The sequence below is a fragment of the Kockovaella imperatae genome (genome assembly GCF_002102565.1).
Source record: "Kockovaella imperatae strain NRRL Y-17943 chromosome Unknown BD324scaffold_11, whole genome shotgun sequence".
Lineage (NCBI taxonomy): Eukaryota > Fungi > Basidiomycota > Tremellomycetes > Tremellales > Cuniculitremaceae > Kockovaella > Kockovaella imperatae.
In genome coordinates, this window is record NW_019028951.1 from 128,795 (window position 1) to 149,463 (window position 20,669).

Here is a 20,669-nt window from a genome sequence, read left to right on the forward strand (position 1 = left end):
ATAATTCGCTTGACATAGCGGCGAGACTGTTGATCGGATAGTATTGGGAAAACAAAGTTTCGGGAGGACATGGACAGGGAAGGACCAAATTGATCAGCACGTCGTTGGCCAAAGAGGGCGATAGACTCACGGTAGTGGGTAGAGAATGTCGAACGCACAGAGTTCACTGAAGTAGCTCCAGTGATAGTGTGAGGGACGAGGTGGGGCAGAGACTCGTTGAGTATGGCTTGCAGGGCCTGTTCTTTGTCTTGCGTTCTAATGGAGTTTGAGGGGAGGAATGCTTTTTAGGAGGTCGGAAATTGGACGCCTGTGGGATGGATATTCTATGCCTTTTGAGTGATCCAAGGGGAGAACTGATGATGAGCGTCCAATGGGACGAAGTGTTATAAAGGTATAAACATCTTGGATCGAAGGGAGAAGAAGGAGTTTCGAGTTACAAGGCAACACGATTGGATCAGAGTGAGGGACAACAAGGGGTCGAAATTCGAATGATGTGTCAGAATCTCGTGCTTTGATCTCTCTGCGTTTGACGGTCCAAAGATGAGGATTGTTGTCTTCCTATGCGACGACAAAGCAAGACTCGTCCGGTGCTCCACCTGGACTGGCTATCTTTCTCGAAGCTATATGGCTGGGGAGAGGTGTCTTCGTCGACGGACGGGGCGATACGTAGGCCAAACTCGGGGGGGGGGTTGCCTTAGTCACACAGAACGCGGAAAGGCGAGTAAAAAAAAAGGTCTCAGCTGCTGGATGCGGCGGCAGCGTGTCCTTGTCCTCTTGATTGTGATTGAGATCCACAATGTTGCAGCTGAGGATGCGTTTGTCGAGGACCAGATGCGCGATCTGACCAATATGGACAGAGCTGGGGGGAGGATGCTCTTCTCTCTGTGAATCACCCTTGAATTTGGTTTTGGTCGCTGTTGCTATATCCTGCTATCCCGTTTCCCCTCCCAACCCTTTTTTCAAAGGTGTGAAAATTTCGCTGCCAACAACAACACCGCTTATGGATTTTTTGATTAGGGTTTTTTCATTAGAAAATCTCAAACTGTTTACCCGAGACGACTTCCATTAGCGTGGCGATGACCGCTTGAGAAGAGGGGAAGATAATAATAAACCCACACATAACGGCAGCCCATGACGGTAGAGGCTCACAACTCGCTCGCACTCTCTCTCATTACCGCATGATAGCCTCGCATGCCGTCGGATCTAGAGCAGCTTCAGAGTGTGGAGCCCAAAACACTCAACATCAAGACGGCGGATGACAGCGTATCGCATATATTGGCGTAACTCAAAGATGTCGATCGCATGGGACACGAAAAGTACTCATCAAGTTCTCTTAAAAGCCGGGTGGCGGAATGTCTCAGCCAGGCGGTAGCGTTGTGCCTCTTTGAGCTACTCATCGCGTTCCCTTGCCGTGGGCCTCTGTCATTTAGGAGACCATGGTGAATCAGGACTGGCGATCAAGCGTTTCAGCTCAAGTCTAAAAACCTGGCATTCCGACGCCAAAGAATACGAATATCGTTCTCGCGACAGCACAGCTGCCAGTGGCTAAGATAGGTTCATTTTGCCTCGCATTCCCAGTCGGTCTCTGAAAGTTAAGAGGCTCATTCCCAGGGATTTGACCTCGCCTCTGCTCTTTTGTCTCAGGTCACTATTCATTGTGGGAATCCTGACGAAGCTGAGTGTGTGTGTGTGTGTGTGTGTGTGTGTGTGTGTGTGTGTGTGTGTGTGTGTGTGTGTGTGTGTGTGTGTGTGTGTGTGTGTGTGTGTGTGTGTGTGTGTGTGTGTGTGTGTCATACGCTTCACATCCGAAAGCTCAACAGGCATGGCAGACAGCGACGTTGCGAGCTTCAATTACCCTTGGAAGGAATCGAAGCTCAAATCCAGCTTACGCTTATGTCACGGCTCAAAGAAGCGCCAAAAGCCGAGCTTTGTAGGCCGCACGATCCGCGCTTGACCCAAAGCCAGTCAAGCTGAACAAGGCCTGCTCAAAAGCTATGTCGACGACGTACTGAGGCAGTTCAAAGGTAGCTCCGAGTGGATCGACCCCGTTCAAAGAGTCATCAACGGTCGCCTTGACAAGCGGAATATAAGTGGAAGTCCCCGCTATACATCGCGGCGTGTACGTTGCGAAGCGTTTCCTGACATGATGTTGCTGTCGGCAGTGATTTGTTCCTTCAGCGCTTGAGGTAAGATCTGCAGGTCTACGAAGGCACGTCAATGCATACTTGATACACCAATGACCTGTGAATACGTCGCCTACACGATTTTCCCCTTCAGCGCGCCATTGCGGCATGTATTCTGAGACAGCATTCGAACAGCTGGATTTCCTCGTCCCCTCCTTCGCATAGAGCCTTGTCGCACTCTGCTATGGCCAAGGCAGCCTGAGCCTTTGCGATGGTCCCTATAGTGGCGATAGGTATCAGCCGATCATGGACCTAGGCGGGGGAACGACCGTTAGGACATTTCTCATTTAACGAGCTTGAAATGTTTCCCACCTGCTCAAGCACTTGACCCGCTGACCATCCGTCCCTTGAGATCCCTTTAATGTTGTTCTTGACGGCTTCAAACCCTCCTTTCAGGAAATCTTGGTCGATCCCAGATTCTGGGTCAACGCCCATTGAACGGAGGAGGTCATCGATTGTATCTGTCGGAACCACGCCGGAGATTTCGTGGACTGTTGAGGGTCATACTAAGCTTTCTGGTAGACTGATAGACGGAGGGGCTTACTGGACATGTTGGAGACTGGTGTAGGCGGGGTCGTCGCGGAATGCAAACGCTGAGCTGTCTGTAGATAGGTGATGGCTTTTCGCAGATCTCCATCAGCCAGCTGCAGGATCAATTCTAAAACCTATTGTAGAGGTGATCAGCCCCTCGTGTAAAGGCGACAAAGGATAAGCTCACCCCTGAGTCCACATTGACACCCTCCGCATTCGCAATCATCTCTATACGAGATTGACTACTGGTCGAATCGAGTGGCCTGAATCTGAATTTGCTACATCGACTAGCGAGCGGTTCGATGATTCTGCATTTACATAAGCTCGTGTTCTCAAAGGCCCTACTCACCTGGTAACATAATTGCAAACCAGACAGAATCGAGTAATCCGCGAGTACGTCTCCATGATTCGTCTCAGGGCACTCTGAGCATCCTGAGTCATACTATCCGCTTCGTCAAGGATGATGAGCTTGTATGGGGGGCAAGGGTATGTCTTTCCGTCCCTTGGTATGATCTTGTCAGTCAAGGTGTAGGAGTCATTGTGAAGACAGCTCACGACGAGACTCCCACATGCCTCGGTGTTTCTCTCGCAAATGTTTTGATCTTCTCCCGTACGACTGAAATCCCTCGCTCATCAGAAGCATTCAACTCCAATACACGACTTCGAAAGAGATCGGGCCTAGTTGAATGCAGAATGTCAGCCAACGTCAGAAGCTCCCAGAACTGAGAAGCTCACCCAAATAACTGGCGAGACAGAGCTAGGATGGTACCTGAGATCACCGAGCTCAGCTATGACTTTTACAAGAAGTGATAGAATCTGGATCTCACTGGTCTTGCCTGTCCCCGGTGGCCCGTAGAAGAGCATGTGAGGCAACTACAGAAAAGCCATCAGCTATCTGATAAACTATCCAGCGAGATTCAGCCTACATTTGTCGATGCCAGTGCCTTGCGCAAGACAGCGACGGTGTGCTCCTGAGATGATACATCATCGATCGTTTTCGGTCGGCTGTATAGGTGTCAGCCGGGGTCAGTACCCCAACACCCTTACTATTTCTCGACCCATGGCTGCAGTCTCGAATCGGACCCTGAGCCGGCTGATTTGCTGGCGAACGTTGTCATTATGGGGCTTCTGCAGTGTACATGTATGATGCAAAGAGCGCATGATATCCTCAACTGTAATGTTGGACGCGATCTCGGCTCCGAGACGCGATGCAAAAAGTGGCAGAGTGGCGGAAGTGGACTTCAGGAACCCCTGGCATCGTAGGAATCTGCCTCCTGCCGCTTGATCCTGGTCAAACTGTTGGGATCTGGCTTCATCATATCAGATGTCGCCGTGACTCGTCCCGTTTGCCTTGATGCCTCCTCAAAAACTCTTCTATCGCATCTGTGCCGCCCGAGGTTCTAGATCGTCGGATTTATCATTGCATGGAAATCATACAGTCATCTGCAGGGGCTCTGATCAGTGCATATTACTCCTTCGGTCATTGGAAACCAGCTGCGTAGTTTCTGTATGATTTTAGATATCTTGCAGATATCTATAGGGTGCCCCATCGCATACTGTAGAGACTTGTGAAATGGGTGCAACGAACATGAAAGCCACGGGTCGGACCTGATCACACCGATAGCGCTCTGAGTCCTCCTATCGACAGCTTTGCTGGCCTACCCTTCCAGATAACGCTACGGCTTCACTCGTCTGCACGGTATCGTCTTCGCCTTTTGAAGATGGAAGAGGTGCTGGCCAGAAAGAGGACAATGATGTTTCAATCTTATCTGAAACGGCGCGATGCCGTAAGCAGCTTACTGTACATAGTGCTTTGTCGAAATGCTTGGAAACGATTCACTTCAATGCTTCACGTCGGCTTCTAACGTCCATAACCAGTCTGGGTTAATAAGACGGCGTGAACTTAAGCATCCCTTAGGACAGCAAGCGAAGAGCGCTGATTGAGTCGGACGCCAGATGGACAACCTCAATCGACCGTGCTCTATCGAAGGATGCCCGAACATTCTGTATCTCAACCATGGGGAATGCAGGACCTGCCGTCGCTTCCTATGCTCCACACACTTTACAGATGATGATTGCAGAGGTTTCTCTGTAAGTCTACCGGCGCACTCAAACCTGTGCTGTGCGAGGCTGAGTAGCTCAGAGAGATGAGCACATCAAGAAACGCTCTGATGCCAGGAAGCAAGAGGTGAGGTCTCTTCGTCTCCAGACAATAATCTTGACTGATCAAAGGTAGCTGACCGATCTATACGAGAGAGTTAAAACCTCAGACTTGGAGACTCAAGCTCAGAGTCTGCGGCCGGGTCACCTTTGCAAAGCTCTCTTTCCTGATCATGCCAGCCAGGACACTCTAGCAGCTAGCGGTTACCATATCCACATCAGAATGGAATTCGACGACGGAGTCACATTGGCTGGCTAGAGTGAGACAAGATGGCTTCGACCGACCACGGTACCAGCTCGGACGAAGCATCATGATGAGTGGAACCGCTACTCAACACAGTCTGTTCACCGCCGGAGTAAAAGTACCCAACATCTGGTTGGCGACCGATCCCTCTCACGGTGAGAACCCTTGGCAGGGGATATTTGTCTAAGGTAAACAACGCTGATCCAGTATAGGATTCAACCTGTGCTTCGTCGAGCTCTTAGAAGGTATGCCTTGGACTCGTCCCAGCAATCTTGGCTCTCATCAAGTCTTGCGGACTGTTCGAGATTACGCAGAGTGGAATATACAATGCACAAAATTGTCCTATGACCGGATTGGATCCCTCATTCATGGCAACGAGGCTACTATCGGTCCCTTCATCTGGCTTGACAAGTGGAATCCTGAGCCTCCATACTTCCCTGGACCTTTCAGAACATTGGCGGAACGATACATGGCCTTCATCGACATGAATCTGGACTACATCACCTTAGGGATAAACTCTCGTAGAGATCCTTTGAAGGCCTATCTCCTGCACTTGGAACTACGAGAATTGATCGCCTCAGATGTGCAGCTCAGCCAAAATGTGGAGGAGACTTTCATCAAGCACGGGGATGCCGGCGGAAGTCATATCATGGTTGACACGGAAGGGTCCATATCGGGGATTATCGATTGAGAGTGGTGAGTAGTCTACAGTAACCAAACACAGATCCTGTTCAAATCCACCTGAAACCCATGAGCTGACGAGCGATTCTAGGGCTCATGTGACTGCGAAAGCAGAAGCTTTTGCTGCGCCGATAGCGTTCGTCGATTATCCCAAATACTGCGTGGGCGACAACAGCCTCTCGCCGCTTGAGGCCGAGCTCGCCCGGGTTTATGACGGTCTTAATCGACAAGACCTTGGTGATTGCGTTCGTGGGGGTAAAAAAACATCAACGACTGCAGTCATTCATTGGTATACATCCGGACTGGACATCATACTTGGCGATCCTTGACGCTGATTCATGGCGACCGCTAGGAGATGGAAGCGAAGAGGGTTTCCTGAGTCAGGCTCAGAAGAAGTTCGCCGGCCATTCTGGTCTTGCCACCCTATCAAGCCGATCCGCTCTCTCTGCGAAACCTCCATGAGCTACATCCTCGAGCTTCGACATGCAGTCTGTATGAGTGTCGTTGTTATACAATATTGAGTCCCTCCCGCCACGAACAGCAATGAGCAGGTAACGTTTAAGGCGAGAGCAAACGCACAGGACTCCTCACGCTGAAGTCTTTGCATTTTGGCATGACGAGGACCGGTTCAAAGCCTGCGTTCGCTCGAGGCGGCCTATCAACAGGCTTGCAGATCTCGCCAGATGGCTCGCGCTTTGGTTCTGTATCTTGGTGGCGTGGCCTGGCCATTAGCGCATACATTGGACGTTCACATGCATTCATCGAGACGATCCGCCCTCATAAGTACAACGAGCATGAGATATATCTGACGAATCCGCTTAACAATGTACAACCGAGGAATGAGAATAACAACAGTAAATGTGCTAGAGATAAATCAACGCATTTCAAACGTACCGTCACTCTTTGCCGGTACATGAGTGAGGAACAGCTCTTGAAAAGGTTCCTGATTCTGCGAGGAATAGTCAGTAAATCAGTCCATAGGCTGAACCGTTTGGCGCACCAAAGAATGGAAGTAATATCCCCTGATGGTGGCTTCGCTTCGTGGTGGCGAGACCTCTTCTCTGACTTTGACGGAGGAGCTTCTTCTCCGTGGGAGATGCGCACGGTCTCCTGATGAGGACATGCGTCTGAAGACAGTTGGGCTCGTTGGAGAGATTGATAAAGCCGTTTTGGGGATCGTAGGCGATGAGGGGCTGGCAGGCGTTTCATCGGCAGTAGCTGAAGGCGCGAGATCAATCATGGCGAAATAGAAGCCTGTCAACAAGTCAGTGGTCGGCTGCGCTGATTCCAATTGGAGACATGACTCACCGGCAAAGCTGGCACCGCTGATATCTCTGACGGTATGATCGGGCACCAAGAACCTCTCTTTTAGCCTCAAGAACACGAAATCACGTTCTTTAGCCTGCGTTTCACCGCGACTCCAATCGGGCAGCGGGTCTCGGAAAACCATGTCTGGTCGCAAGATGTCTGCCCGTGTCGACGGGCGTCTGAACTGCTCGAACCTGCCCCAGTGCCGCATGTCATCGTGTTCTGTCGCACCATACCGCGCGCCAGTGAGGAAACCGAATTTCGGACCGATGATCTCGCCGGTGAAGAAGGTCGTGAGATGCGGGTGTGCGTCTGTTAAATGAGAGATGGAGAGGTAGCCGGACACCGTGGATTCGGCAAGGTTGACATCCTTGGCCACTCGGTCAGTCATGTCCCTTGCATCCTTTACCCATGCACTCACTAAAAACTTGACCTCCACCTCGTACGCGCTTCTGCCACTCGTTTGCGTACCTCGAAAGATGCTACCAGCGAACAGGGCTCCTCGTCCAGCACTCGATACTCTGAGCTTCGTGACGTCTAGAAGGGGATTAAGAACGGGTTCGTCCTCCTCAGCCTCGTCCCAGATAATATCGGTAGCGGGTTGCTCTGAGATCGCTGGAATGCTCGGGCTTAATGTATTCCATTGTCTCGAATGCTGTGCGGGCAAGGATTGCGACTGGCTGTCGGATCGACTCTGGCACGAGACACTGCCGCGAAAAGGGATTGGTCGAGATCTGGTTGCGGCATGTACGCTTGGGATTCTCCCGCGCTCCTCGTCGCTCGCTCCTTCACTGTTCTCCCCTTCTCTTGCTTCCTCGATAACGAGATCTGTAACGCTCATTGATGCCATCTCCTCCTCGAAGGAATCGACGGCACGAGACCTGCCGTCTTGCGATCTGACGCATGACCCGCAGATCCGCTCGGGAGGCGAAACGAGCAAAACGACGCCATGTCGATCTTGATGTCTTGGACTAGATCCAGAATCAAGAGCACCTGATCCACAGATGGCGCATTTGATGAATTGAGATGAAGAAAGGTAGGACAGTGCTGATGAGGTCGAAGGTGTGAGGGATGGGAACGGAGATGATTCCGTCGGCATCGTTAGGCTCCACCCCTGAGGGACCGACGAGTCGTCTGATGAGATGATCTAGCTCGGTGTTTCTGTCACCGCTGATGCAGCTATGATGAGCTGTATCAGCAGTCGTAGCTGTCCATGATTGGCGATGAGTCAGAGAAGAATGGCCAACCCTAATAAAATGAGAAAGGAAGAGGAACCCGGGGGATGATGGTGGGGGGGATGGTGAGATGATCTGTAAAAGGGTTTTGCCATTGTCAACTAGTCCGGGGCTACGCACCGGACGGGAGGCGGGGGGGAAAGACCGCGGAATCAAAAATGAATAGCTAGGCAGTGATGACTCGCGTGACGCCGCAGGTGACGGGGGTGCAGGATGGACGAATGACATGGAGTGAGAGTGCTTGATCTGCTTGATCTGGACGCAACCCAGTCAGTACTCGTAATCAGCCTCCTGACTGCACTCCCCCGCTGGCCGATTCTTACAATGCAAGCTGACCACTTCTCACTGTAACCAACGCCGCCTCCAGCCAATGAGGTTTCAGCATTTGAAATGACGTGGTATATATTCTGATCATAGGCCTTATCAAAGTCGCCCATCATTTAGCCGATATTTCGACTCGGGTTTAGATAAGGAAAGTAGTACCAGCGCGGAATGAAAGTAGCGTAGCGTGTCCTAAATATAAACAGTAAGCAGCGAGTAGCTACTTTACAACAGCGAAACAGGTCTGCGTTGCACATTCATACCCTTCATACCAACCGTCAGGGACATATAGGAACCTTGATCACAGCGAAATGTGTGGAATCTTCTGCTGTTACAACCGCCAAGGCGACCTGGCCTCGTTCAGACCGAGAGCCATTGCGCTCTCAAAATTACAACGACACAGAGGTCCAGATTGGTCAGGATGTTATGTGAGCCAGGACACGGTCATGGTTCACGAGCGATTGGCCATCGTTGGTGTTGGTGAGTTTCGCGAGATACCCTGTTTCCACATCCGCAGTATACTGACTCGCTCTGCTCAGACACTGGAGCGCAACCATTGGTCAACGACGACGGGTCGGTCGTTCTCGCTGTCAACGGAGAGATCTACAACCATCTCGCTCTGAGAAAAGGGCTCAAACATTCTCACGCATTCAAGACCCATTCAGATTGCGAGGTCATCATGTACCTGGTGAGCAAGCCTGCATATACTCATTGTGGTCATGTTGACCTTTTTATGCTCTTCAGTACAAGGAATACGATCCCAAGACCATGTGCAACATGCTCGACGGCATGTTCTCTTTCGTGCTTCTTGACACCTCCACTACCCCATCACGTATTATCGCCGCTCGAGACCCTATTGGCATCACAACCCTGTACATGGGCTACCATTCGTCCGCTCCTGACACTCTCTTCTTCTCCTCCGAGCTCAAATCAATACATGAAGAATGCGACACCCTCATCTCTTTCCCCCCGGGACACTTTTACGACTCCCAGACCAAATCCGTGGAACGATACTTCCAGCCGACGTGGTGGGACACAGACAAGGGGACTATCCCGCACAACCCTGTCGACTACACGCTGTTGAGAGAAACGCTTGAGACCGCCGTCAGGAAACGATTGATGTCAGAAGTACCGTACGGAGTATTGTTGAGTGGAGGCTTGGACTCGTCCTTGATAGCATCCATCGCTGCTAGGGAGACGGACAAGCTGGTGGATGAGCAAGAAAGATTGAGACAGGAGAGGAAGGAAGCATTGGCTGCCGGCAGGACACCTGGTGAGCGAATAGAATGACTCTCCACAATCGGTGAGCACGGACTGATGCTCAAATCACAGAGTCAGATGCTCCCCTCGCTTCATGGCCCCGTCTGCATTCGTTCGCCATCGGTCTGCCGGACTCTCCAGATCTGATTGCGGCACGCAAGGCCGCTGACTTCCTCGGGACTGTTCATCACGAGTACACATTCACCCTGCAGGAAGGCTTGGACGCTATCCCAGAGGTCATCTATCACCTAGAAACTTACGACGTTACCACTGTCAGAGCCAGTACGCCGATGTACCTGTTGAGTAGAAAGATCAAAGCGATGGGCGTTAAGATGGTCCTGAGTGGAGAGGGCTCCGATGAGATCTTCGGAGGTGAGAACAACACAGTATCAGGATTCGAAAGCTGATCGCGCTTTTCTAGGATACCTCTACTTCCATGCCGCTCCCAATGCACAGGATTTCCATGAGGAATGCGTCAAGCGTGTGAAAAATCTTCATACCGCAGATTGTCTCCGCGCCAACAAGTCGACCATGGCATGGGGGCTCGAGGCCCGAGTTCCTTTCCTGGACAAGAAATTCCTCGAAGTCGCCATGAACATTGACGCTCAGCACAAGATGTACAGCAAAGGTGCTCATCAACAAGTCGATGAGGACGGCAAGCCAAAGATGGAGAAGGTGAGTCGAGACGCTTCATCTAATCATTGTGTCAAAGACTGATCTGATCTCCAGTACATCTTAAGAAAAGCCTTCGACTGCGCTCCCGATGGCAAGGCCTACTTGCCAGACTCCATTCTGTGGAGACAAAAGGAGCAATTTTCCGATGGCGTTGGCTACTCCTGGATCGACAGGTGAGCTTCAGGTTGCGACCGACACGAGCGCATCTGCTGACTCTTGTCCAGCATGAAAGACTTTGCAGCTTCCACTATCTCGGATGAAAAGTTCGCAGAGCGCGCATCGAGGTGGTCTCTAGACACTCCCGATACCAAAGAGGCGTATTGGATAAGGGAGTTGTTTGAGAACCACTTCCCGACAGAAGCAGCCGCCAAGACTGCCGTAAGGTGAGCGAAGGATCAGCTGGCCCCGCCGAGCTTGCATCGCTGATATCGCATCCCTTCAGATGGGTACCTAAACAGGAATGGGGTGTGTCTTCAGATCCGTCAGGAAGAGCCGTCAGCATTCACGAGAGCGCATACAAGCCTTCCGCGAACGGAGTATCTCATTAGAAACAGGCATTTTACGGTCTTGTACGCCCATAGATCCGCCCGAGGTAATAGAATAGCAACGAGGCGATGTACATTCAGTTATTCCAACATGCCATTTTCCCCCCGGATCGGAAATGGGATAAGTGAAATCTTGACTAGCGTTGGCGGCACCCTTTGTTGACGACTCTCCTTCTGACTCTGTAACCGGTTGCCGGGCATATGTAACTAACAGATTCTCGACTGATCGGCGGATCCTTCTGAACCAGTCATATGCTTCTGACCTTGGAGACTTTCCGGGTCGTCGCATTCCCTATCCGAGTCAGCTAGCCCATGATCTAAGGGATGCGGTCTATCCTAATTTGCCTGCTGCTGAATACGGCAACCCAGTCTATTGCCACCGCCCGACCGACTGTTCGGCAAGATTCGAGCGTGACCGTTCTCTCGGCTTCTCAGATATCTGAATGGACTATTCCAGCTTACCTAGCATCGTGAATAATCTCCGGGTGAGGTCTGTCTTGTCGGCTGATCAATCAGGGCAGCGTATTGTCCTGGGAATACTATTCAGAGCTGGAACTGTGGACGTGAGGTTGTCTCTGCGCGACTCCCTTGAGGAATGAATTGATACTCTGACCGTCCAGCTGCCTGCGGTAATGTCTCAGAGCCCAATGGTATAGTGACAGGTGGTGACGGCGACTTTGTTCAACGATGCAAGTCAATCCCTCACCGTCGCGGGGCTCTAACCAATTTTTAGGGTTCGTAGCGCAGACGTCGGACGGTACGACCGTCTTATCCATCTCCGGGACCAACACTTCGTCCATCGAATCCATCGGAATCGATATTGATTTCCCACTCGTCGAGGTGGATGAGACATTCTTCCCCGATTCTACCGGAGTCGAACTCCATCAAGGCTTTTATGGCGCTTTCAAACGTATTCAAGGTGGCATACTTGCTGGCGTAGTCGCTCAAGCAAGACAAGGGGATATCCTCGTCGTCGGTCATTCGCTCGGTGAGCCTGACCTCGCTCAGACGATTCCGAGATGAAGCTGATTTGGGGGAGTAGGTGCCGCATTGACTCAGATCACAGCCACGTACCTCCAGAAACAATTTCCTGCCCGAGTCGTCACCGCCAAGTCCTTCGCACCTCCTCGAAGCGGGAACAAAGCTTGGGCAGACTACGTCGATGTGACGGTGTGTGATCTCAACCCGTCTCAGCAGCTTACTGATACACGACATGATGCAGCTAGGGAGCAATACCGGACACATGATCAATTATGCTGATGACGTACCGCATCTACCGCCAAGACCATGGCACTTCCAACATGCAAGCGGAGAGATTTGGATCCTCAAGGACGGGACGACCTATGAGGCGTGTGGCGGTCGGGAGAATCCTGTGAGTTTGTAGATGCCGTGTACAGTAGGGACAGAGGCTAAAAGATTCTTGGCATCCTTTGCTCCCTCAGGCATGTGCTGACAGCCTTGATACTCCTATCGGGGAGCTGGCTCTGGTCGAGTCCTTCATTGATGACTTTGATTTGAAAGAGCATCTGGGTCCTTATGCCGGCGTCATGTGAGTGGCCGACGGCAACGTCACTGATTCGGACACAGAATCACGTCTGCAGATTGTGCGAGTTGATAAAGATGCATTCAGGACGTCTCACCAGGACCAATCCATTCAGTCGAAACATTCCCTTAGTACGCGATCAGTTCAGAGACTCTCATTTACAGGTTACTCACATTGCGCCATACTCGATGATCCTAAACAGCTCTTCGTTGTCCATCTCTGGCGTCCAGTGAATACTGTTCCGGAAGCGCTCAGCTGTGTTCTTCGCGAGAGGATGAGCACCCACGCCGTGCGCCAATCAAGCCCCAACTCAGCTTGTAAGATACCTCGATCTTTCCATTCAGCCATTTGGTCGTCAGGTATCCCACGAAATAGGACCTGAGGCGGTCATCAGTCATCCCGATTCTCTCTATCTTTGAAGCTCACGAAAACCCGCAGAAGTACATCTGGCGGCGGTACAACGCTGATGGTTGTCGACGGGGCCAATTGATCAGGACTCAACAGACTGAGAGGGTTAGGTGAATCAGTAACGGCTCGGCAGGCGCACTGATCTGAGCTTTTTCACCTACCGGTAAGCCTATCAACAGATCAGCTCTAGGACATATGTACTGCCACACGGTCACTCACAATGTTCTTGTGCCTCGTAATGCTCGGCAGCCAATCGGTGATCATTGTGGTTCTGCTTTCTACAGGGAGGCCCAACATGGACAATACTCTGTCCATGTGGGGTATGAAGATTGTCTGCGGAAGACACCACGCGTTCGCAGGGCGGATATCTGGCCACGCTGGACAGGAATCGATCAGTTGCCGTAAAGCTGGAGCCTTAACTCACCTGGGATGAGAGGTCCATTCGGTGATGCGTTGATATCAGGCTGTGGCTTCGGAGTGGGACTAATGACAATGTCTCAGTCTCGATCTCAATACCACTGCAAACAGTGAAGAGCGGGTAAATTCACAGCAGTTCGAAGAATAACCCATTGGCTTCGGTACCCGACAGCAAGTCTTCGACGATCCCGGAGGATTTGACTCGCAAGAACCATCTCAGGCGTTGACGTCCATCATCAGGTAGAAGACTAGTCATAGGGTATGCGGACAGGACTTGCCAGTCCGCGATGGAGATGGACACCTCGAGCTGAGATAGGATAAAATGTCAGCAAGGCGGTCAGGGTGAAGAATCTACGCACACTTCGCTCCTCGGGAAAAAGGATGTCAATCTTTGGTCTGACTGACCGTGGTCGAAACAAGAGTCTAGCTGTGTTCTTGTCGTGAATCACATCTATCACTCAGCCCTAGTGATACGGGTACAATTTACACTTAGTCAAGACTTCGTTCGGACCTAGCTGTTGGCCGACAAACTTCTGGTTGAAAGTGCCACCCTGCGATTCATCGGCTTTTGACAAATGTGAGTGACTGATTTTCCTACACTGATCGTGAGTGTACCGAGATAGCCTGTCGACAGATTAGCAGGTAGCAGCCGCCTCAGAGGTGTCAAGCGACTGACTACCAGGTGGAGGGCCTTTGTTGAGCTCTCTTTTCGTTGTCAGGCGGGGATCGTGATCAACAAAGCTGTGTGCTTTCTCACCCTGTCACACTGCCTTTCAGGTTGACAATCTTTCCGTCGCTTTTCTTGACTTCCAAGTTTTGTTCGGCTGTCTTACCAGCAGCGGCAGCTCCTGCCGCAACACTTTGTCAGACTCAGACATGCGACGCTCGTACCATTCTCACCTGCTCCCTTGCTCCCACTACCTCCTCCTCCTTCCCCGACAGCACCAACACTTACCGCGCCTCCGGCGGCCCCAGCTCTCGCATCACCTCCTGTCCCGCCTCCTCCTCCTCCTCCTCCCCCACCCGATGTCCCAGTCTTGGGAGGCTGCCGAGAGGTATCAGCATTTGAGATTCTCACACGACCCTAGCGTCTCGATTTCCCTCCTTGTCCATGAACCTGGCTCACACAGACGCCGTCTACTGTGCACTCTTCCCCATGGGAAACAAGATGGGACACACAATCTTTTCAAAGATCCTGACATTGAGTCTCGCCACGAGCTTTCCAGCACATGCGTAATGGTATGAGTCGTTGTCCGTACTGTGGAGTGGAGTCAGTGTTTGAGCATATTGCCAAACCACATGAAAGCACCCACATGAAGACCTCGCTTACGCCTGCGTATCCGCCGATGTAAGGCATATCCGCGGCGTTACAGGTCAATCGAACGATATGTGTTTCCTTCGGGACGCTGAACTTTTCGGTCGCCGCTGTGACTGCTTTCTACGTAGCTCAGCTCAGTGCTCGTCGTTCATCGAGGGCAACAGCGTTTCGCAGACAGTTTGTCTCCCGTCTTGAGCTCGGACCCACCTCATAGGACGTCGGCATGAGCACAAAAGCCTCTCCTCCTGGTCCTCCATCCAGGAGAAGCATCCTAGGTGGTGTAGACATTTTGATGGGACGGCCGTCAGAGCTTTGAGGTATAGGGATGAAGCCTCAAATGCGAAGACTGGTCTCAGCAACCTAGCTGGGGCTCGGCCTCGTTCTGTGATGGTACCTGACGAAGCCTACCTTTGGACACTTCCAGGGCTACCTCGTCCAGTGGCACTGCCACGAGAAGCGGATTGCGTGTTTCTACCGCCATGTGACGGGGACAATCTGTCTCTTGTCTGATCCGTTGAATGTCGTATGCATACAACCGATGAAAGACCCCAATAGAAGCCCAAAAAGCCTTTTCCCTCTACAACAAGATAAAGCACTCATGACAACGTGATAAAGTTATACTACTGTACAAATCACCTCCAAAACTTTGCTCCCACAGCTCGTAATAATTGAGGCGTTTCCACCGGTTCTCGCCATAATTTAGGTACATGTTGCCTTCGATCGATGAATTGAGGTACGGCGTGCTATGTTCGGATCTCATCAGATCACAATATGTGGGAAGCTTGCGGGGGGGGGGGGGGCAAGGCCACTTACCGGCATATTGCCCGTCTTTATCCGCCGCTTGAAACATTCCACCTTTATCAATCGGTCATCTTCGGATAAGAAGTATCGCGGCACGTAGGTGACGGGCTGTGCATAGTGTCCACCGCCTTCTTTGGTGGGTGCAAAGCTCCAATGGACACTTCGAGAGTCCCAGACTGTACGAGAAGAGAAAAAAATATGTCAGACTCTTTGATCATGGATGAGCCAGGCCCCACCACTCACCGACCAAATCTCCAGCTTTCGCATTGATCCGAACAATGCTCGCTCCCTGTACCAGGCCATGTTCTCCGCTGAAAGTCGTATCGAGATGCTCTTCCTCATCTTCCCGCGGCAAATGTGAGATCACACTCTGGCCGGTACTGCCGCAGGAACACGATCGACGACGGAATGGATCTCTCCAGAACACAAGTCCTCCATCATAGGATTCACCGGTACCAGATAACATCGCCAGGCCATGAATCATAGGGATAGAGTCGATATGAGCTGAGTGGTGGTCGGTGCCTAGGTTTGTCTGGGTCAGTATGCGGGAATGATGTGACCGTGTTGGCTCTTGAGTGACAGTAGAGACAAGTACTAGTCCGACTTACTGCTTGTTCCTTGTGACGGAGTCGATTCCATCTCGATAGGTGAGACCGGAGACATTGGAGACGTTTCGAAATCCTCTCCAGGTGGTAGAGATATCTCCAGAGTATCAAACGAAGCTACCAATTCATCCGTTCCCCAGATCTGAGCGAAAGCATCTCTGATCCCTTGTTGACTGCACAAGGTACATGCGTTAGCATACACGACCGTCGGCCTGATCATCCAGCACTGAATGAGAGAGATGATCTCTTGACTCACACCCTGACTCGCCAGATAAAGTCCTCATGTTCTATTCCCTGAAGTCTAGACGGTCCACCCATACTACCATTTCCTAAATCTCGCCTGCGACGCCCAAGCGTGTCGCTAGGATGATACTGGCCATCTGGGCCTGCTCCTGCTCCTGCTCCTGCTCCTGCTCCTGCTCCTGCTCCTGCTCCTGCTCCTACCCCTGAAGCCTCCATCCAATCTACAATCTCAGATTGAAACTCCTTGCATGCCTCGGGGGTCACTGCGCCAGGAATGACTGCATATCCGAATGTGCTCAAGTGATTCCTCCAGTCCGGTGCTGACATCTTTGCGATGACTCAAGCTCGAAAGGTTTTGAAAACCGCCGTAGGCTGGTCTCAGAAGCGCATCGACAGAGGAGTAAAGATGGGAGACGTCAAAGAGCCATTCGATCCATCCACTCGATCGGCAAGCTCAGGAAAAGATTCACGATCGGACCAGAAATGATGTATCAAGTCAAAGTACGAACAGTGGAGTGGTATCCTGTTCACAATCTTTTTTCCTCCCCCTCACTTAACTAGCCTCTCTCTCACTCTCACTCTCACTCTCAATTTCCGGGTTCAACTGGCCCCTTCTCGTCCTCTCCTTCCCCATACTATCCGGTGCCCCCCCTTGTTCCCCTCCACAAACCAAGCTTTATTTTTTTTACGGGGTAAACTCGAGAATCCTGTCTTTGTAAGACGCCACGAACATTATGCCATGTTACCGAGATCCATAAATACCCCCTGATCTCCTGCGCATTTTCCCAAATAGCCAGGCGATAACGGCACCTGAGGATGCTATTGTAGGCGGTTAATTTTTGCTCTATACTGTACGAGATACAGCTTTCATGGTCGGGGTGGGATCCGAAAAACGCTGCTAAAAAAATACGGCTAAAAACAGCCCCGGACATGCCACGCCTGTATACCACTCGGCTTCAACAATAGCTCTGTGACTGTTGACCCCGGTGCGCAGCACGACGCTGATCTGCAAGTCTGAAGCACCCGTGTCTGTGCATGTTGAATAGCGATCATCATGTATTGGATGAAGGGAATATAAAAGTAAATCTAAGCTACAAAGATTCCTCAGACACCTTCTGACTCAGGTACCGGTGATTGACATTGGGACAATAGGGGTGCCTGCCAAGTCTTGCATCTTCTCATTCAGGCACAACAGGTGCCCACCATTCTTTTCAATCTTCAAGCAAGATATTCCGCACGATCTCGCGACTAAGCTGCACCCGCTGTTGCAATAGGCTCCTGCTTGACTTCTTCCTTGATTGCCGGTCGAGCATTGATCAACGGCGTGGAGGGAACGCTTGGTCCAGAGGTTTTGCTGTCACTTGGGAATTTGTACGTATCAAAGTGTGACGATACGTTCAGATCTGCTGTCCCAGGTCTCGACCTGGGCACCTGTTGAGGCGATCCAAGAAGCGCCGAAATGGCCAACGATGATCGTCGCTCGGTCACTGGAGGCAACCACAAACTATCTTGATCCTTGTCGGATGAAAAGGCCACATTTAGGCTCTCATTCGCCGATGAAACACCGGTGTGACTGCTGTCCATACGAGGGTATTTGCGAGCACTGCTGGCCTCCTCGTCCATCCGACGCTTACGGGCCGCATCGTAGAATCCTCCCTGTCCATAGCTGAATTGCTGAGGAGACGGCTGATAGGCAAAGGGAGAATCAGGTGGTGGCGCGCCGGGCGTGTGAAGAGAGGCTTGATGATGATGAGCAGCAGGTGCTGGTGGAGTCGGATGAGCCAGACTCGAAGGTGGAGGGAGAGAGTGAGGGTGAGGATGAGGATATCCCGGAGGCGGAGGAGGATAAGATCCAGGTGTCCCGAACTGAGGAGGTGGCGGTGGCAATGATCCATACTGCTGCGGAGGGTAATATGTCGCTTGGTTCGAGTATCCGTATGCGCCCGATGGAGGGGGAGGTGGAGCTCCATAAGGTGGCCCATGAGATCCGGCGGCCTCTTGTGCGGGTGGCGGTGGGTATGCATAAGCCTCGTGGCTCGCTCCCGGGTGAGCGTGATATGGCTCAGAACCAGGGTAGGCAGTATGACTCGATGGTGACGACCAATGCGAAGACGGTGCAGCAGCTGCCGGTGTCGCATGAGGAGGCGCATACATGGGCGAAGGCGGCGGATGAGTACTGAGTGTACTGTGAGCGGACTGAGGAGGTTCAGACCCAGCATAGTGGGCTGGGACCGGCAGATCTCGGCCATTTGATGACATTGGACGATACGGATAAGGTAGCTGACTGAGCTCATGCGCATTGGGTTGCGGCGTCGTTGCGGTGGATGTCGGCGGGCGCATATTACTGTTGTCGTAGTAGACTGAAGGGTAACCGGCATACGAGCTGGCAGACGACATTGGACGACGACTAGGGCCAGCATCGTCCCCATGAGGCGCAGCGCCTTGACTTGGTGCATCGTCCGGAGCGCTCTGGTAGTAATCGAAAGCACCTCCTGTACGTGGTCGACTTGCTTGCGGGAGAGGGACGTGCCAGTCTGGACCTACTGGACCAGTCTGTCCGTAGGCATCGTAAGCCGCAGGCACATGGACCTGCCCAGCGACTGGCGAGCCTTTACGAGACACTTCGCTGTGTCGTCTCTCCACGGCACCTTTGGGCACTTCGACCACCTCGCCACGTTTTCGCTGTTCACGATTTGCCCGTTGAGACAGGGCCGCGTGAACGGGTGCCAATGAGCTGAGCATGGCGTCGTTCAGTGGTGTCTGATCGGCGTGAACAGTAGCGGCATGTTGACGGAGATTGTCGAGACGAGAGAAAGCTTTGCCACAATGACATGGGAAAGGTCTTTCACCAGTGTGTTTACTGGTACAGATATGAGCAAACACATGCAAGACAAAAAAGTAAGTCGTACTCACCGAACATGCCTTGCAAGATGTTCACTCCGGGTGAAGACCTTGTCACATTCGCCATACCCTCTACACCTGAACATTTTGCCTCCGCTGACGCCCACAGGTACGATGGGTACACCGTCCGGTGTGAAGTTGGCGTTAGAACTACCTGGACGACTTGTGGTGGTCGGCGGGGGTGAGGGAATGGCCTGGTCGGTCGGTGTCTGAGCTACACCGAAGAATGATCCGCTGCCGCTAGACGGCGGTGGTTGAGAAGGATAGTGAGATGCGCTGAGGGGAGTGATAGGTGGTTGGGGATGAGGTTGGGCATACGACGAAGTAGATTCGCCAGTAGATGGGAATGGGGACTGAGGAACGGGCCGCGCCTTGCCGTGAGCTGGAGTTGCTACGGATGTTACTTGAGCGTAACGATCTGGAGATGGGCCAGTTGGTGTACCGCTCGGACCACTGGAAGGTGCGGATCGAGAGTAGTGAGGGGTGGAGTTGTTGTCATACCCACTGCCTCCTAACGGAGGTCGGTCCTGAGAGTAGGTCGACATGTCGCGATGGTGCTGACGTGAATAGACCTGATGCGAAGCGAAAGAAGTAGCGACGCTCGTCATGAAAAGAACGGGGACAATGTTAGAAACTTCTCAAGCGGAGTGATAATGGAATCGCAGAATTGTCGCGAATAGGTGAATAGCGAGGATGCGCGGTAGATCAACGTGCGCGTAGGGGAAGCCGTGGAAGATCTGAAAGGCGTCGATCGAGAACAATGGGATGCAAAGCTCTGTCCGACGGGAGTTGAATCAAGAATGGCCGATCAGGAGATATCCCAAGAAATCGAGTAGGATCCGGCTGGGAGTACCGATAGATATGTCAAAAATTGGTTCAATCTGTAGGGCATTGAAGTCAGTGGGGTGCCATTAGAGCAAAAGGTATGGGCCAGGGGACCGATGTGATCGGCAGGGCAGAAGGATCGAGGAACCAGGGACAACGTACCTAGAGGCTCGTGATACTTTCCTTTTGCTCTTCCAACTGTCGAAACGCAGCGAGTAATGGGAAGCCAGACAAACAAAGCGATATGCCCTATGCTCTATAGAGAGGAGAACAGTGTCAGTGACGTCCGCTGTACTTATAGAATTCCGTCCGAGGTAGAGTCCAGATCGTCCTTCAGCACTCGGTGTCACGGGAAGGAAATGGAGATGGATTTCAAAAGAGGGCGTGAGATGATCACAAAGGAAGTCCACGAGGATAAAGACTGTCTCTCACGCCGAAAACGAGGAATGACCAAGGGTGTGAATG

General features: G+C 51.9%; 8 protein-coding genes across 8 annotated transcripts; 3 read left to right on the forward strand and 5 right to left on the reverse strand.

Moving 5' to 3' along the window:
• Positions 1-1,785: 1,785 nt before the first annotated feature.
• Positions 1,786-3,859, reverse strand: BD324DRAFT_632045 (putative DNA replication factor). The gene is made up of 10 exons (XM_022016487.1): positions 3,762-3,859; positions 3,641-3,719; positions 3,542-3,587; positions 3,450-3,483; positions 3,270-3,392; positions 3,064-3,216; positions 2,902-3,022; positions 2,728-2,848; positions 2,496-2,674; positions 1,786-2,435 (listed from the first exon to the last, which is right to left on the reverse strand). Exons 1-10 carry the CDS (start codon positions 3,830-3,832, stop codon positions 2,274-2,276), a joined length of 1,089 nt encoding a protein of 362 aa, XP_021869450.1. The 5' UTR covers positions 3,833-3,859; the 3' UTR covers positions 1,786-2,273.
• Positions 3,860-5,052: 1,193 nt separating this feature from the next.
• BD324DRAFT_85682 (hypothetical protein) lies at positions 5,053-5,932 on the forward strand. Its single transcript, XM_022019267.1, has 3 exons — positions 5,053-5,273; positions 5,331-5,814; positions 5,891-5,932. The coding sequence occupies exons 1-2, from the start codon at positions 5,186-5,188 to the stop codon at positions 5,807-5,809; spliced, it is 567 nt and encodes a 188-aa protein (XP_021869451.1). The 5' UTR covers positions 5,053-5,185; the 3' UTR covers positions 5,810-5,814; positions 5,891-5,932.
• A 464-nt stretch (positions 5,933-6,396) lies between these two features.
• BD324DRAFT_603316 (vacuolar import and degradation protein-domain-containing protein) lies at positions 6,397-8,670 on the reverse strand. Its single transcript, XM_022013960.1, has 4 exons — positions 7,529-8,670; positions 7,108-7,477; positions 6,800-7,053; positions 6,397-6,748 (listed from the first exon to the last, which is right to left on the reverse strand). The coding sequence occupies exons 1-4, from the start codon at positions 8,204-8,206 to the stop codon at positions 6,674-6,676; spliced, it is 1,377 nt and encodes a 458-aa protein (XP_021869452.1). The 5' UTR covers positions 8,207-8,670; the 3' UTR covers positions 6,397-6,673.
• A 304-nt stretch (positions 8,671-8,974) lies between these two features.
• BD324DRAFT_582371 (putative asparagine synthase) lies at positions 8,975-11,146 on the forward strand (the record flags this gene model as incomplete). Its single annotated transcript, XM_022013554.1, has 8 exons — positions 8,975-9,143; positions 9,203-9,351; positions 9,408-9,936; positions 9,996-10,295; positions 10,345-10,598; positions 10,653-10,771; positions 10,823-10,981; positions 11,041-11,146. The coding sequence occupies 8 exons, from the start codon at positions 8,975-8,977 to the stop codon at positions 11,144-11,146; spliced, it is 1,785 nt and encodes a 594-aa protein (XP_021869453.1).
• An 88-nt stretch (positions 11,147-11,234) lies between these two features.
• BD324DRAFT_632058 (Alpha/Beta hydrolase protein) lies at positions 11,235-12,754 on the forward strand. The gene is made up of 7 exons (XM_022016488.1): positions 11,235-11,613; positions 11,660-11,706; positions 11,764-11,832; positions 11,877-12,131; positions 12,186-12,313; positions 12,366-12,692; positions 12,731-12,754. Exons 1-6 carry the CDS (start codon positions 11,468-11,470, stop codon positions 12,525-12,527), a joined length of 807 nt encoding a protein of 268 aa, XP_021869454.1. The 5' UTR covers positions 11,235-11,467; the 3' UTR covers positions 12,528-12,692; positions 12,731-12,754.
• A 43-nt stretch (positions 12,755-12,797) lies between these two features.
• BD324DRAFT_652404 (hypothetical protein) lies at positions 12,798-15,117 on the reverse strand (the record flags this gene model as incomplete). Its single annotated transcript, XM_022018485.1, has 17 exons — positions 12,798-12,813; positions 12,860-12,922; positions 12,973-13,064; positions 13,113-13,191; positions 13,256-13,263; positions 13,314-13,471; positions 13,519-13,577; positions 13,643-13,818; positions 13,871-13,962; positions 13,999-14,062; positions 14,110-14,135; positions 14,188-14,216; positions 14,269-14,359; positions 14,412-14,556; positions 14,691-14,769; positions 14,825-14,949; positions 15,037-15,117. The coding sequence occupies 17 exons, from the start codon at positions 15,115-15,117 to the stop codon at positions 12,798-12,800; spliced, it is 1,383 nt and encodes a 460-aa protein (XP_021869455.1).
• A 344-nt stretch (positions 15,118-15,461) lies between these two features.
• Positions 15,462-16,805, reverse strand: BD324DRAFT_652405 (hypothetical protein; the record flags this gene model as incomplete). The annotated part of the gene is made up of 5 exons (XM_022018486.1): positions 15,462-15,572; positions 15,643-15,806; positions 15,874-16,152; positions 16,239-16,408; positions 16,492-16,805. 5 exons carry the CDS (start codon positions 16,803-16,805, stop codon positions 15,462-15,464), a joined length of 1,038 nt encoding a protein of 345 aa, XP_021869456.1.
• Positions 16,806-17,726: 921 nt separating this feature from the next.
• Positions 17,727-19,924, reverse strand: BD324DRAFT_609533 (hypothetical protein; the record flags this gene model as incomplete). Its single annotated transcript, XM_022014156.1, has 2 exons — positions 17,727-19,338; positions 19,392-19,924. The coding sequence occupies 2 exons, from the start codon at positions 19,922-19,924 to the stop codon at positions 17,727-17,729; spliced, it is 2,145 nt and encodes a 714-aa protein (XP_021869457.1).
• Between the last annotated feature and the right edge of the window lie 745 nt (positions 19,925-20,669).

What these genes read in the sequence shown, in the direction of transcription:
- BD324DRAFT_632045 (XM_022016487.1), bottom strand. Translation starts at nt 3,832, where the DNA reads ATGACAACGTTCGCCAGCAAATCAGCCGGCTCAGGGTCCGATTCGAGA. An exon ending in CTGTCTCGCCAGTTATTTGG is followed by an intron (nt 3,393 to 3,449) that starts GTGAGCTTCTCA and finishes GCATTCAACTAG; the next exon opens with GCCCGATCTCTTTCGAAGTC. An exon ending in ACCAGTCTCCAACATGTCCA is followed by an intron (nt 2,675 to 2,727) that starts GTAAGCCCCTCC and finishes GACCCTCAACAG; the next exon opens with TCCACGAAATCTCCGGCGTG.
- BD324DRAFT_85682 (XM_022019267.1), top strand. Translation starts at nt 5,186, where the DNA reads ATGATGAGTGGAACCGCTACTCAACACAGTCTGTTCACCGCCGGAGTA. An exon ending in GGCGACCGATCCCTCTCACG is followed by an intron (nt 5,274 to 5,330) that starts GTGAGAACCCTT and finishes GATCCAGTATAG; the next exon opens with GATTCAACCTGTGCTTCGTC.
- BD324DRAFT_603316 (XM_022013960.1), bottom strand. Translation starts at nt 8,206, where the DNA reads ATGCCGACGGAATCATCTCCGTTCCCATCCCTCACACCTTCGACCTCA. An exon ending in AGGTGGAGGTCAAGTTTTTA is followed by an intron (nt 7,478 to 7,528) that starts GTGAGTGCATGG and finishes CGAGTGGCCAAG; the next exon opens with GATGTCAACCTTGCCGAATC. An exon ending in GATATTACTTCCATTCTTTG is followed by an intron (nt 6,749 to 6,799) that starts GTGCGCCAAACG and finishes TATTCCTCGCAG; the next exon opens with AATCAGGAACCTTTTCAAGA.
- BD324DRAFT_632058 (XM_022016488.1), top strand. Translation starts at nt 11,468, where the DNA reads ATGCGGTCTATCCTAATTTGCCTGCTGCTGAATACGGCAACCCAGTCT. An exon ending in TCAGAGCTGGAACTGTGGAC is followed by an intron (nt 11,707 to 11,763) that starts GTGAGGTTGTCT and finishes CTGACCGTCCAG; the next exon opens with CTGCCTGCGGTAATGTCTCA. An exon ending in CAGACTACGTCGATGTGACG is followed by an intron (nt 12,314 to 12,365) that starts GTGTGTGATCTC and finishes GACATGATGCAG; the next exon opens with CTAGGGAGCAATACCGGACA.